The sequence below is a fragment of the Gobio gobio genome (assembly GCF_949357685.1).
Source record: "Gobio gobio genome assembly, chromosome: 13".
NCBI classification, from domain to species: domain Eukaryota; kingdom Metazoa; phylum Chordata; class Actinopteri; order Cypriniformes; family Gobionidae; genus Gobio; species Gobio gobio.
The window spans coordinates 24,620,535-24,635,430 of NC_137106.1; the positions used below are offsets into that span (position 1 = coordinate 24,620,535).

General features: G+C 40.3%; 2 protein-coding genes across 2 annotated transcripts; one reads left to right on the forward strand and one right to left on the reverse strand.

Annotated features, from left to right (window-relative positions):
- Positions 1 to 336: 336 nt before the first annotated feature.
- Positions 337 to 7,767, forward strand: ppie (peptidylprolyl isomerase E (cyclophilin E)). The gene is made up of 10 exons (XM_079833334.1): positions 337 to 400; positions 621 to 719; positions 847 to 890; positions 1,079 to 1,105; positions 1,216 to 1,297; positions 1,395 to 1,498; positions 2,448 to 2,571; positions 4,020 to 4,205; positions 7,126 to 7,268; positions 7,583 to 7,767. The coding sequence occupies exons 1-10, from the start codon at positions 370 to 372 to the stop codon at positions 7,649 to 7,651; spliced, it is 909 nt and encodes a 302-aa protein (XP_079689460.1). The 5' UTR covers positions 337 to 369; the 3' UTR covers positions 7,652 to 7,767.
- Positions 7,768 to 8,313: 546 nt separating this feature from the next.
- On the reverse strand, positions 8,314 to 14,446 carry kbtbd11 (kelch repeat and BTB (POZ) domain containing 11). The gene is made up of 2 exons (XM_079833333.1): positions 14,103 to 14,446; positions 8,314 to 13,380 (listed from the first exon to the last, which is right to left on the reverse strand). The coding sequence occupies exon 2, from the start codon at positions 13,090 to 13,092 to the stop codon at positions 11,035 to 11,037; it is 2,058 nt and encodes a 685-aa protein (XP_079689459.1). The 5' UTR covers positions 13,093 to 13,380; positions 14,103 to 14,446; the 3' UTR covers positions 8,314 to 11,034.
- Positions 14,447 to 14,896: the final 450 nt, after the last annotated feature.

Here is a 14,896-nt window from a genome sequence, read left to right on the forward strand (position 1 = left end):
CATCTTTGGTGTTTCCATGGTTTCTACAAAATAAACCTGGAAATTGAGGGTAATGCGGTTATGATGTCACTGATAGGCGACACACAGACACGGTCCTTGTCCTGGTTAAAATTGCTTATTTCTCTGGATTTAAACATCCTTGGAAACATTTGGGATACTATAAGTACACACGTCAACAAAATATATAACAGTCTTCTAGTGGTTTTTGGATATTTAATCCCAAAGTTGTACATTTTGTTCCTTTAATCCAGAGCTGAACTTGACACTTGTGTGTGCCTGTGATGTTGTTTGTCCTCCGCATCACTAGAGGGCGAGAAAACAACCCGTAGTGGCGAACAAAACAGTCAAAAGTCAAAGGTTACAAACAAGATGGCGTCTAGTAAACGTGTGCTTTATGTTGGTAAGAAAAGCATCAACAATTGTAATCAAAATAACTAACTCTTCTTTCTTACATTGCGCTGGTTTAATCCTACAGCTACGTGCGTGTTTAATGATGCGGTTCCGGTTATCAGCTGTAGCCGGGAAAGTGCTAAAAGATGAAATATGAGCTTGAATTGAACGGTTAATGAGTTCTAAAATGAAATATCAAAATTTAGTGGAATATGTCTTGTTTTTCTAAGGGGGTCTTGCGGAGGAGGTGGATGAGAAAGTGCTGCACGCGGCGTTCATTCCCTTCGGCGACATCACGGATATTCAGATCCCTTTAGATTATGAGACAGGTAACAAACACGCACAAATCAAAATAACGTTACACTGCTATCATCATTTAACACACACTTTACACAAACAACGGAAACAGTTTTACGACTTGTACATACGACAAAAATATAATGTTTGACTCCACAGAAAAACACAGGGGCTTTGCGTTCATCGAGTTTGAGCTGGCAGAGGTGAATACTTGCTAAATCTGTCTTTAAGAACTCCTGACTCAGTTTAAATATAAATATCGAAATTACTTAAATTTGTAACTTGTATATTGTGCATAAGTCACCTTTAAATGGCTGTGGTTTGCCATTAAAAAAAGCTGCTTAAATTCACGAAATATCACTTTCTCAACGTTCTGTCTGCCTTTTCCCAGGATGCAGCAGCTGCCATTGATAATATGGTGAGTTAATGAACCACTTCTGTAGTCTCATAAAACCCAACACAGTCTGTCAGTCTTTCTCACAGCTGCTGGAGTCTAGGTTAATATCTGTTCGGCTTTGTGTCCTGCAGAATGAGTCGGAGCTGTTTGGGAGAACCATCAGGGTGAACATCGCCAAACCCATGAGAATTAAAGAAGGCTCTTCTCGACCAGGTGAGTTTTTCCCCCCAGTAGGTTGCTATGATAAACTCTCACTGATTATGCTTGTTAAAACGTGAAACATAAATCTGTATTTCATTTCTGCTCATAGTGTGGTCTGAAGATGACTGGTTGAAAAAGTTCTCAGGGAAGACTGCTGAGGAGAGTGAGGAGGTGGAGTCAACTGCGGAATCAGCCAGTACAAACACTCAGGAGGTGGGAATGTTGTACTATAATTGTTGGTTTTGGAATGGAATGGAATGAAATTCCTGTCAAGTTGTCATATTTGTGTAGCAGTTTATATACAGGAAAAGTTTTTGTAAAGTCTCTTATGCTCATCAAGTCTGCATTTAGTATTTAGTGAGTATTTTATTACAATTTATATACTTTAAAATATAATATATTTCTGTGATGCAAAGCTTTTCATCAGCCATTTCTCCAGTCTTCAGTGTCACATGATCCTTCAGAAATCATTTTAATATGCTGATTTGGTATCAATGTTCAAAAAACCCGGGATTCTTTGATGAATAAAGAAATATTTAAAATTGAAATATTTTCTAGCAATATACACTACTGTTAAAAAGTTTGGGCGGAGTATTTTTTTTTTTCTTTCTTACTTTTATCTAGCAAGGATGTTTAATTGATAAAAAAAAGTGATAGTAAAAGATTTATATTGTTGGTTAAGCTTTCTATTTTGAATAAATGCTGTTCTTTTTTAACTTTTTATTTATCAATGATTCCTGAAAGAAGTATCACAGGTTCCAAAAAATATTAAGCGGCACACGGTTTCCAACTTTGATCATTAATCAGCATATTAGCATGATTTCTGAAGGATCATGTGAGACTGGAGTAATGATGCTGAAAATTCAGCTTTGCATCATAGAAATAAATGTTTTTTTAAAGTATATTAAAATAAAAAAACATTAATTTAAATTGTAATATTTTACAATATTGCTGTTGTTTTCTGTTTTTTTCTAATCAAATAAATGCAGGGTTGATGAGCATAAGATACTTCTTTCAAAAACATAAAAAATAGTAATGTTTCCAAACTTTTGACAGGTGCTGTATGTTTTTGCTCAGTGTCTGTCTGAGGTTTTGTTTTAGATTTAATATCCTGATCTTTATCTTTAATGCTTTCTGATTGGTGTTTTGTGTTTCTGAACAGGGAGAGCCTCCAGCGAAAAAAGGTAGAACTAACCCTCAGGTCTACATGGACATCAAGATTGGCAACAAACCTGCAGGTCGACTGCGCTTCCTTCTGCGAGCAGACGTTGTGCCTATGACTGCAGGTCAGACTCAGTAAACCATCTTTAGAGATTCCTGTTTCTTTTCTGCATGTTTAAAGACCCTATTTTCCAAATGCATTGTGAACGATTCAGCCATGCTTGTTTCATTCTTATTTTCTTGGCCTGATAATTTTTAATCATTTTGAAAACTGGCGGAATGACAGACTGGCGTATACCAAGCTTGCTTTCAGATCTTCCTCCATCCAATCAACAGCTGATGGACAGAGCCAAGTACATTTTTTTTTTTTCCCTGTTTGTTTATCATTTGTTGTTTTTTGGGCACTGAGTCTGGCGGGCCAAGTATTAAAACATTCCTTACTTCCAAACTTTCCTTGCTTGCCACCTAAGCTGGTATGGGAAGTTTTTTTTGTGATTAATACTTTTCAAAAGTCACTTATTTCCAGGATTTATTGTCAGCTTAATGACTTAGAGGTTTGCACTACTGCTAACTAAAAGTGCCTGGGAACATTAGTTGGGTGAAGAGTTTTTGGACAACTGGTGGATGAATGCTTTTAATAGAATTCATACAAGCTCAAAATGTGCATGGCTTGGGCTCATACAGTTTAAAATACTGCATGGGCTTCATTATTCCAAAGCTCGGCTCTCTGCAATTTACTCCAACGTTGATGAAAGTTGTGATAGATATATTGTCACTCTGTAATCAGAATTTTTTTTCTGTCAAATGCTTCATAACTATCGGAAAAACTATTTTGAGACTCTCCAAAATATTTAAAATCAAGGTTGATGTCTGCCCTACTTCTGCATTCTATGGGGTTCCCAGCGTTTGGACTCGGTTTTCATCCAGTTAGATGTACTTGTCTTCTCTTCTTTATTGGCTAGACAGCGGATTTTATTTCTTTGGAAGTTCACCAAGCCTCTGGGTATTTCACAATGGCTTGTGGATACCATGTATTTTTTGGAGCTTTAAAAGATAAGATGTTTTCTATGCCAGCTGTGGTACTTCCCATGATAAATGTCTACCTTTTAGAATATATTTTCATTCCCTTAAATTTTGCCTGTTGATTTGAATTTCTTTGAATCATCACCCCTTCCCCCCAAGGGTATATATTTATTTTTGTAGTTCTGTTTGTTGTTAAAGCATATGGGCAAAACAACAACTGTGGACTGTCGTCACTCTTATTTTTAGATTGTCTTTCACTTAGTTTCCACTCAACAAAAAAAAATCCAATTAATTGCGGGTGGATGAGAAATCATTAATGTGTTGATTTTAAGAAAAGACGGAACTCTCATTTCACGGTAAAACACAACGAACATGTCGCTCTTTTACTTGTTTTAAACAACAGGACCTCCTAGTGGTCATTTATATAACACACTATGGGGGAAAACTACATTGCTACATTAGATACATCTTTAGCACATTAGCAATTTACCAATGAAATATTTGGTGCTTTGCTGAAAAAGGACTTCTGTTTTGTTTGTTTGTCCTGCAGAAAATTTCCGTTGTCTGTGCACGCATGAGAAGGGCTTTGGATTCAAGGGCAGCAGCTTCCACAGAATCATCCCTCAGTTTATGTGCCAGGGTGGAGATTTCACCAATCACAACGGCACTGGGGGGAAATCCATATATGGAGGCAAGTTTGAGGACGAGAACTTTGTCCTCAAGCACACAGAACCAGGTGAGACGAGTCCTCCGCTTGAGAGAAGTTAGAAGTGTGAATGTTTTAAAAGGTTATATCTGTGTATTAGGGATGTGACGGTGAGGAAATTTTCCCACCGGTTAATTGATGTGTGACAACATCGGTAATACCGGTATCACCGGCGGAGGCTTTTAAATCACTAATTCTATCTAACCGAAAGTAACATGCACAGGACCGCTCTGAACTGAAAACGCGCCAGTGTTGCGTATTCACACACGGTGAATGACAGCTCGTCTGTAAATGCGCGCTCTGTGAGGCCATGGGTGCATCTCAATCAGTTCAGTAGTCAGGGCACTGATCAAGCATTGATCAGTCTATGATTGAGATGCACGCCATGAATGAATAACAGTTCGTCCGTAAAGCCTCGTTTATACTCGACGCGCCCGCACGAGCGCGAGGGTGCGCGCGGCAAAAATAAATGCGCGCAGTCAGCGTAGCGCGGAGGCTCGCACTGCGGAGCCAGGCGAAAGTAAACAATGCGCGCTCTGAACGGCCGTGTACTTTCGGTTTTGAATTAGCGCCAATTCGGCTGCAGTTGCTTGAATTGTGGGTTCATTAGCCTATTATTTTTAATGAAAAACACAACAACAAAACAAATGACAAACTCCCTTAAATAGGCGCTTTTACGTTTCGCTTTGAAACCAAATCTTCCGCCTTCCGCGATCATCTCAGTCAGCTCCTCACTCTTAAATCTGATGAATGACTCCTGCCGCTGCCGAGACTCTCGTTCGGATCCTGCTTTATTAAGCAGATACGTTCAGTTTTTATTTGTATTGTCTGTTCTCTAACTGAACTAAATTATTTTATTACTATAAAAAAAAATCAAAAAGACGGTGGGGCGGTGCCACGGTGGGCAAGTGATGTAACCGGTGTTGAGTCTGGACACCGGCAACACCGACTATCGTAGCAAGCCTACTGTGTATGTATCTTTTAGGGATGGGCGATATCTTATTGTTTGCGATATACCGGTAAAAATTCTCCCCACGATAAGAATTTGCCTTCCCGCGATAATAACGATAAAGCCTAGTTGATGGCGCGACCCATCCGCACCGTGCCACCGCTGGCCGTCTCTTGATGCCCTAAATGTTATTACTTTATGATGGCCGCGGTGGCTGCGTTCGTCACTCTGTATAGCTGAACGGGGGTTGGAGAGAGAATTTCTTGTGGTGCCCCACGCAGCACTTGGTGCTCTACGCGCAGTGCTTGATAGGAGCTGCGGCACTGAATCCGCATCTCACGTGCAGAACGAAAACAACTATGGTGGAAGCTGCGGAAGAGTTCATAGCTAAACGAGGGGCTACCTGAGGGCAATCTGAACCATACAGATGTATTTTCACTCGCTGAGCACTTGGACTGAGCGCTTAAGAGATTCGCTCTGTCTCAATCGATCGGTAAAGCACACTATTTCAGTTAATCTCAATGAATGCGCAGTGTATATGACGCACATTAAACACTAGTGTGAGGCGCGTGACTGAGAGCGCTCAGTGTTTCACACACACTCAAAGAGAGAGCGAGAGAGTCTTATACCAAACAGAATTGACGTGCTACATGTAAACAATATCCTTTGTTGCATTTTCCTGTAAAGTAATGGCGTTTATTTGGAATTATTCAGCCTTTCGTGAACAGGAAGAAAGGAATGCACAAACGGGAATCTCATTGACTGGCGCGCACCTATTACTGTGCCTGTTTTGATTTCAGCCAATCAGTTGGAATGAACGCTGACAACGTGATTAATATTCATGAACCCAGAAGCTCATTATTCCTTAGTGCAGTTTATTTTTATTAGTAGAAGAATTCGTGGTATTATTAACTCAAATTACTGAAGTTCTATCATTAAATCATTATTTTCAACTTTTTTGTAATCTGAAGACATTTTTGGGATAATTACTTTAGCTGTTTCTGCTATTTTTACCACTGTTTGCACCATGTATGAATAAATACAGAATCGGTTTACATGTAAAACTTTTCATTGATTTAAAAATTATTTTTGTTTGTATTGTGTGACGTTTTTTAGCACAGTTGCACTATTTAAACATTTCCTGCACTTTTACAGAAGACAATTATATCTGCAACTTTTCCATTTCTGAAAAGGCTGGTGTGGAATTTTACGGAATAAATTTTAAAGTCCATATCGCCCATCCCTAGTATCTTTGTTAACTAACGGCCATTTCACACATACTCTGTTTGCCCATGTTAACAGGTGTGTACAACCCTGCTCCTGGAGGGCCACTGTCCTGCAGAGTTTAGCTCCAACCCCAATTAAACACACCTGAACCAGCAAATCAAGGTCTTACTACGCATACTAGAGACTTCTAGCAGGTGTGTTGATGCAAGGTGGAGCTAAACTCTGCAGGACAGCGGCACTCCAGGACCTAGTTTGGACACCCCTGGGTTAGAGCATTCACACTGCACATGCAGCACCGCCTGATAAGCTGATAATACTACTTGCCTGATCGTAAGTTTTCTTTGGTCCTTAGACATTTTCCACGTGTTTATCTGCCATCTCTCTCTTTGTCGTCGCTGGGCTAATGTCCATCCTGTGTCGTGTATTTTGAATAATTACGCCCGCTCTCTTCTCCCCATTATTAGTAGACACGCCCCTTCTCTTACAGCTGATTGGCTACAAGTTTGTTTTGGTCCACGGCCTGAGACACTTTATAAAGCATTTTTGAAATAAGACTTACCCCACCTTTAATATATAAATCTAAGTAGAAAAATATTGAATTGATTTTAATGGTGAATCGCACTGCAAATGCATCTTGTGTAAAAGCTCAATGAGTGTGTCCTGCTACTGCACTGCATACGTACGGTACGGATCATGTGTGAAACCGGCGTAAATGTTCAGGATCAGTAAGTATATTTGTTGATGTGTTCTTGTTCTTTGTCTATGCACTCATAGGTCAGCTGTCAATGGCAAACTCTGGTCCCAATACTAACGGCTCTCAGTTCTTCATAACTGTTGATAAGACAGACTGGCTGGATGGAAAACACGTGGTATTTGGAGAACTCGTAGAGGGCATGGACGTACTCCGGGCCATGGAGGTAAGTCGTTGACTGAGGGAGATTAATTTACAAACGCTTATGACCATTCAAAAATCGGTTAGGCTTAAGATTTTTTAAAATGTTTATGAAAGACTCCGAGGCTGCATTTGTTTGATTAAAAATACAAATGTAAAAAAACTTTAATATTGTAAAAAATATTACAATTTAATCTTACTGACCCCAGACTTTTAAATAGTATTGTACAACTGTTTTGTATGATTCATTTATATAATTTCAAATGCTTTACATTTAAGATATTTAGATTACTTTTAGTCCTGATTTCTAATGACTTTATATCTGTACTGTTTCCTCAGGCTCAGGGATCAAAAGATGGAAAAACCAAACAGAAAGTCATCATCTCCAATTGTGGAGACTTTGTGTGAGATCATACTGTGTGTTTGGGAGTGAGAGAGAGTGTAAAGAAAAGCTGTTAAATCTTTTTTTCTTTTGTAGTACTTTGTAAATATTAAAATAAAACTTTTATACATATACTTTTGCTAAACAGTGTCCTGTATTTAAGTTGTCCTGTTGGTTTTTTTACATACTGGCTGTTAAACGTGGCAATCAACGACAACACTATAACAGTTATTTTAGTAATATTCAAGTCTTCAAGACATATTTGTTGGATTTTAAATTCAGGGCATCTGGCAATTTGGTTAAAGTTTAATTTCTTAAAAGTACAATGTGTTACTGACTCAATCCTCTAGATGGCATCAGTGCTCCTGGAAAACCTCTGCAGCCGTCACACCCAACAATGCAGATATTCTGCAAAAAGGGCAGTTAACTGGATTCTCAGATCGCTCTATAAAGAATGTTTTATTCTAATCATCATTAGCATCGTGCATGGTGAATGATGGTTGAGGACCTGAGCTATTAACGCTAGGTTTGTGGGTTCAGCCCTAATAAGGAATGACTTTTCTTTCCATCCATCAGTCAGGCACTTAACCACAGGTCAACGCTTTCCACAAAGTGTAACGATCCCAGAGCTGCATTTACATAAAAAAAAAAAAAAAAGGTGAAAAATTAAAACAGCTAAAATAATGAACCAGGAAACCAAAAGATCTTTTATTGTAAACACAGAAACATTAGTTTGTGAAATGTTAAACTGACAGAGCCACTAAACTGCCATCAAGCCATTTGTTACTTTATACACATCAGCAACCCAGCAAGCGATGCCCCACCCACACACCCCCATATGATCAATGTCATAGACACGTTGGTTGCCTTGCCAACAGCATCTAGATCTCAGCTGAATGTCTAAAGATTTTTCCAGATACACAGTATTTAAAAAAATATTAGAGGTTCACAACTCTGGCCCACTTTCTTGCTGAGTTAAGCGCCAACCTTAATCAAATACACCTGCCTGTAACTTTTTCGTAATCCCAAAGAGCTTGATTAGCATGTTCAGGTGTGTTGCAGGGTCCCTAGAGGGTCAGAATTGATCTAGATGTTCCCATTTAAATATTTCGAAAGCAAACATTTGGAGAGGATTTATGGGTAATTTGTCAGTGACCTCAAGATGTTTACTGGAATGGTGTTGTCTATAGTTGTTCAGCTTTTTTGAAAGCGATTAAAGCACATGAGGTTGGTTGTCAAAAGATAAAAATCAGCAAAACATTCACATTCAAGTTCATAATCATACCAACATTCATGCACATATTCAAATTCCCTTAAGTTTATTTCAACAGAATTACACTAAAGAAACGTATAAAATCCACATCCTCAAGCCATTATTCATCTCGTATCCTCCAGAATGAGAGGATGTCTGTTCCGAAATGTCTAGGGAAATACTGAAGCGTGAACAATTATATTTCAGTAAAATACTCCAGGATGCTGAATATCACAATATGTCTACACAGAATGCAACATCCAAGTTATAAATTACACCATGATGCCTCATTACATGCTATGGACACAATATGAATGTTTTGTGATCGTGTCTGTCTCTCTTTCATGGGTTTCATCCTGAATTAATAAAAGACAACACAATAAGGACAATATTTTCTTGCTTCTGCTCAAGATTTCTCAGATGACCAAGTGTGTTTCTCCGGGATAAATGTTAATGTATTGTAACCGTTGTCTCCATTACCAGCAGGCTTAACTGCAGTATGATTCTACATCCTAAAGCGATAATGATTCATACATATTGCATACAGAATTGTATTGCTTATGAGAATGTAATTTATCTTAATGTCGCCTGCCGCCTGCAAAATCTTTGGCAATGATTCCGAAATGGGGAACAGACACTTTTTTTTGGCCTTCTGGACTTTCTTTAATGAAAGTGCTAAAATATCACCCAGAAGGGTCTCAGTGGTAAAGAGCCACTGAGTGTGCTATAATGCAGACGCACAGGGTTGAATTTTACACCTGTGTGATCCAGTAATATTTGAGTAGCAGCTGTAACAGAAGTGCTTTGTGCTCTTAATGTTTCCCTAATGTTACTCTAATGTTAGTAAAGGTTATGGCTTCTCCTTCAGCTGCTTCAGGATGTTTTGTTTATTGACCCTGGCTGTAGTAAAGTTCAAGAATTAAGAGCTTTGTGTAGTTCAAAAATGTCAAAATCTATTTGCATAGAATCTGTTGGTAGGAAACTGGGACTGTGTTCAAAATTGCACCCTATACCCTCATTCACTATTCCCTACATTAGTCCACTAATATAGTCCACTTGAGGGAGTGAATGAAAACGAGTGAACCGGAAGGGCTGCCGCTTTTGTTTGTGCTTGCTGTTAATAATCTTTTGTAACTTAGGAAACTGGCAGCTCCAGTGGTAAGATAAAAAGATGTATTAATAAATTAATTTAATAATCGCGTAAAAGTGAATTTATACCTGTATAATATTACGCTGTCGCTGTAGCCACATTGGACCAGCGGCTTGGAAAATGGATGGATGGATGACTCAGTGGGGGGGTGCCATCTATTGGCGAGACGCAGGAATTAATTTGACACACGACCCTCACAGTGCATTATGGGTATTCTCTAGCCGTTGAGAATACTTCAGTTGTACACTTCTTATTGCCATGCACTGTGTGATTGAATGAGTGCACTACATAACGTCCACTATGATTTTGGACACCAATACAAATGGCTGTCCCCTCAAATAGTGCCCTGTTTAAGGGTATAGGGGGCGATTTCGGACACAGCCAGGGCCGCATTATTACACCATGTGCTTCAGTTGTTCATTTGTGCTCTTCATTGCCATTTTTAAGGTTATTTCGCACTATACGACAGAAGCCGACCAACAGCAGCAGAAACATTTGTTGGGTTTTGTCAGTTGTCATCAACTGTTTGAGTTTGTCGATGTTCATGTTCACCGCCTGAGCGTTTAACTGGAGTGTGCTGGGTCACGGAATGTCTGGTGATTGTTGTAGCTGGTCAGCATCTGTTGGTGCAGTTTGAACTAGCCTTTATACAAAATGGATTTTTAAATTAGTTGTTGTTTTTTTTGTGCAAATTCCTGTGGCAAAGTTCATCCTAAATTACTATCTGATACAAAATGCACAAAACGAATGAAGGATAAGACTGCACAAATAAGCTGTAAATGTACGACGTATCTCCCAAAGTTGGAGTGGGGCTGTGATTTGAAGGCGCCAAACATACATTTGTTTTTCTTACCATGCAAAGAAACACATTCCAGTTTCAAGCACTATGTGCTGGCTCCTTGAACTTCTCTGGAGACAATGTTTAATCTATAAATATTGACCAGGCATTCTCTTTCTCAAGGTCTAGAGCGACTCCGAAGGGTCATCTGAGGGATGAAATATCCTCCTCATGCAATTCTTCCACCTCTTTCAGGCAAACTGAGAACGAAAGGGAATAAGATCCCTTTGGCCTCCACAGGTGCTTTTAGAGACTCCTCTTTGAATCGACCTCCATCCTCTTCTACAACAAACTGAAGAGTCTGAGATTTATTCACACAGAAGATGCAATTATCGATGACAGCGCATCGAAATGGCAGCGTGCAGCCCTGCTGCTGGGAGGCACAGTCATGCCACATCTTCACGATGGTGTTGTATTTAAACACGCTGATGCCCTGTTCACGGTTAACGTCGAATCGGTAGATGAAGCTCTTGAGAGCCACCATGTCAGTGGATTTTTTCCTGCTGTTGTTGTACGGACACTCCTGCCATTCGTCTCTCTTGGGGTCATATTTCAGCAACCGATAGAACAGAGACCCCCCCGATACGTACAGCTCGCCGTTACACGTAGTGGCTTCGTGAGCCACTGCAAATGCCCCTTTAGGTAGAGGAGCAACCGCCGTCCAGCGGTCCATTCGAGGGTCGTACTTCTCCACCGTGAAAAGACATTCACCGCCAATGGCGTAGAGGTTCCCATCCATGGAGACGAGCTTGAGTTGCGATCGTGCTTGGTTCATGGGTCGAACTTCGCTCCAGCGGTCCGTGACGGGATTGTAGCAGAACACTTTGTCCGAGACTCTGCTTTTCTCCCCAGTTCCCCTGATCCCACCCGCCACAAACAAGTAGTTGTACATGGTACAGATACCGCAGCCCCTGGTGTTGATGTCGTCCGGCATGACCGTCAAGGTGTGCCAGTCCTTACTGCTCTTGTTGTAGTAGTAGATCATGTGATTGTCCTCAAAAGACGTGATGGAGAGGGGACTCTGGGGACGGCTGCTGTTTCTGCTGGGCGGTCTACTTCCTACCCGTTCAAACACATCGTTAATTTCCGCCACCATCAGACACTTGCGGCTCTCCATCCGTTTGCGCAGGATGAGATCTCTCTCTGAGCCTGTGAGGCGCCCGTAGACCGCTGGATCTCTCAGAACCTGGAGATAGTTGTCGCTCATGAACCGATAGGCGGTTTCTTTCAGTTCATTTAGTCGCTGCTTTTTGGCGATCGTTAGAATTTCGTAGCAGTTCTCCGGTGTGATCTGTGAGGATATGGTATCAATAGCAGCCTGTACCGCACAGGGCATCTGCAGGATTTTTGCCCCTGTGATGACGTCCACAACATTGTCTTTGCCTACGTTCATCTGGGAGGAGTAAACATAATCCACGAGCACCGATAAAGTCTTGTAGCTCATTCCTTTTACCTTCAGGATGTCTCTAGAAAGCCTGGCTTTAAAATAATCACTTTTCTCAGCTAATACTGATTTGTGCGCTTGTAATTTCTGTCCGCCCACCTCTATTACTAAATTCGGTTCTTCTTTTGCCGAGAGAGCTTCTCTTACTGCAGATCCACTTGATTCCAGCCCAGTCTGTCCAAACGATGTTCTGTAGCGGGTCTGATCTGCTCCTTCAGAGGAACTTATAAAGCATCCCAGGGTTTTCTCAAGTGACCTTGTTTCCTGGGAGCTTGAATAGGAATGATTTCTGTCCTCTGTGGAGAAGACATTTTTAATGTCAAACTGACTTGATAATTTGTCAATTTCCTCCTTGTTCTCTGGTCTGAAGCACACCGCTACCTTTGTTCCATTTGTTTCCTCTCTAATATTCCCTTGACTTGAAGATTCACTCATATTTCTCAAACTGAGGTCCAGATTTTGTGCTCCAGTTGAGTTCAGAGGCTGGATGTGCTCTTGAAATCCACTGTCGCTAGATACAGCGTCTTGTGCGTAGTCTGCACCTGTTACTGCACCATAGTGTCCCAAACTCCTATTGTCAGTCAAACCTCCTGACGTATTCCACGTTCCCTGGAGATCCTGCAGTATTTCCATGCTGGGGATGTCTGTTTTCCCCATAGCTGGGACATTGTTGTTGTTCCCTTCAGCAGGGATGGCTGGTTCTGGAGACTCAGGGTTTGCAGCGTGAAATATAACGTCTGCTTGTACTGTGAACATGTTTCTGTCTTGTAGAGTGTTGTTCATCTTTATGTAGTTGTGACACACTGTCACTCATTTAGTGCTTTCAGATTAATATGAACAACCTAATTTGTCAGAAGTTTCTCCTTTGCTGACCGTAGAGCTGAATAAATCCCAATGAGCCTCATGAATGACTGGTAGATCCTAATTATTGGGGTAATGATATTTCTGAGACAGCATTGCTGGAATGTAGCCAGACAGGTTTTACGTTTGTTCCATCCGAGTAAATTTCAAGAAAAATAAACAGTTTTCCTATACCAAGGGAATATTGTGTTCTCAGCTCTGGGTCCAAACCTTCCAAGAAAAGAAAACAATGTTATTAATTTACATAATTACAAACATATAATCCACATTTATATTCCTCAAAGAAACTATCATGCAATCCAGATGATTAGAAAAAATGGTAAATATAAAAATTAACATCTTCTTTTTGGGGAAAAGCTCATATTTATTCCTTCCAACAAGGCAAATAATCTGCTGTAATGACAGTAATATATATATAAGCATGTCATGAGAGTTACTGTTCAAATACTCCTCAGATCAACACAGAAACGCTAAGACACTACAATGCGCAGGCGCACTATTTGCAAACCTACTGACAGCTTTAAGGATTAAATCTTAAAGACGTCGAAAAACAGAGAGATTCATTCGTACCTTTAGTTAATAGTCTGTCATTATATTCGTTACATGGCCCGATTTATAGATTTGATAAACAATGTACAAAGGCAAATAGAGAAATTATTGATAACGCCGAGGAAAAGATGAGGCAGTTTCAGACAAAGTAACGTTAGTCTTAGAAGTAATAATATTGAATACATTATAAATTATTCCATATATAAGGCCTTAGAAACCCAGTACCAAGCGATAAATGGCAGAATTTCTTTGAACAATTCCTTAACACAAAGCGCTCTTATGTAAGTCAGTGTCTGTCTATCCAAATGCACCGCGCTGCAGGGAGTCTCAGTCTACACATTTGTCTGCGAGTGTCTGAGTTTCTCCAAATGTAGACCACTTACCCATTCATGTAAATGTACTATCCATCCCATATTGTAATAAAACGGCAGTTCAGTAAGAACTTCTCTTCCTCCTCCTCATCCTCGACCAACTGTATGCGTCTGAAAGCCTCGACTGGAGAATCGGCATCCACAAATTATCATTATCTCAACGAAGCGGATGAAACGAATATACTCCACAGAAGCGATCCTGTGCTCCGGATCTGATCGACACCACCTCTCCGCCCTTGGAGTGCTTTGCAGTATTTTGGATTTTACGGTAAACTAAGGTAGTTATTGATCTAAACCACACCCCCGTTTGTGTTCAGTGTTCACCCTCTACACATCAGCTGATCAAATCCGCCGTAAGCGCGCGACGTTCCTGTACACTCGATGAGGATCAAATGAAGGATGTTGCGCAACGGGCTACGGGAACTCCCAACGCATTTGAACGTATTGCATAGAAATAATACTTGTAGTCGTGCTACAGCATTTCAGGAGTTAAATTTGTCGTTTTAAACTGCATTATGCTCCCATAAAATGTGGTAGTGATTTTCTAAAGCAGAAAAAATAGTACGTCACTAAAAGGCCAAAGATTAGGAACATTTGTCATTTAAGGCTTTACTCAAAAAACAAAACCCCTGAAAAAGTTGTCAAGAGCAGGATGACTTCATCTGGCCTTCTCAAATGTGGTGAAGTTTTATGAGCACATTAGAGAGGACCATTACTCTGATATTATGGGCTGGACTGCTCTTCAAGAGAGTTTCTAGGGTAACCACTCCATTTCAGAGAGCAACACATCAGAGTTGAGACTGTCT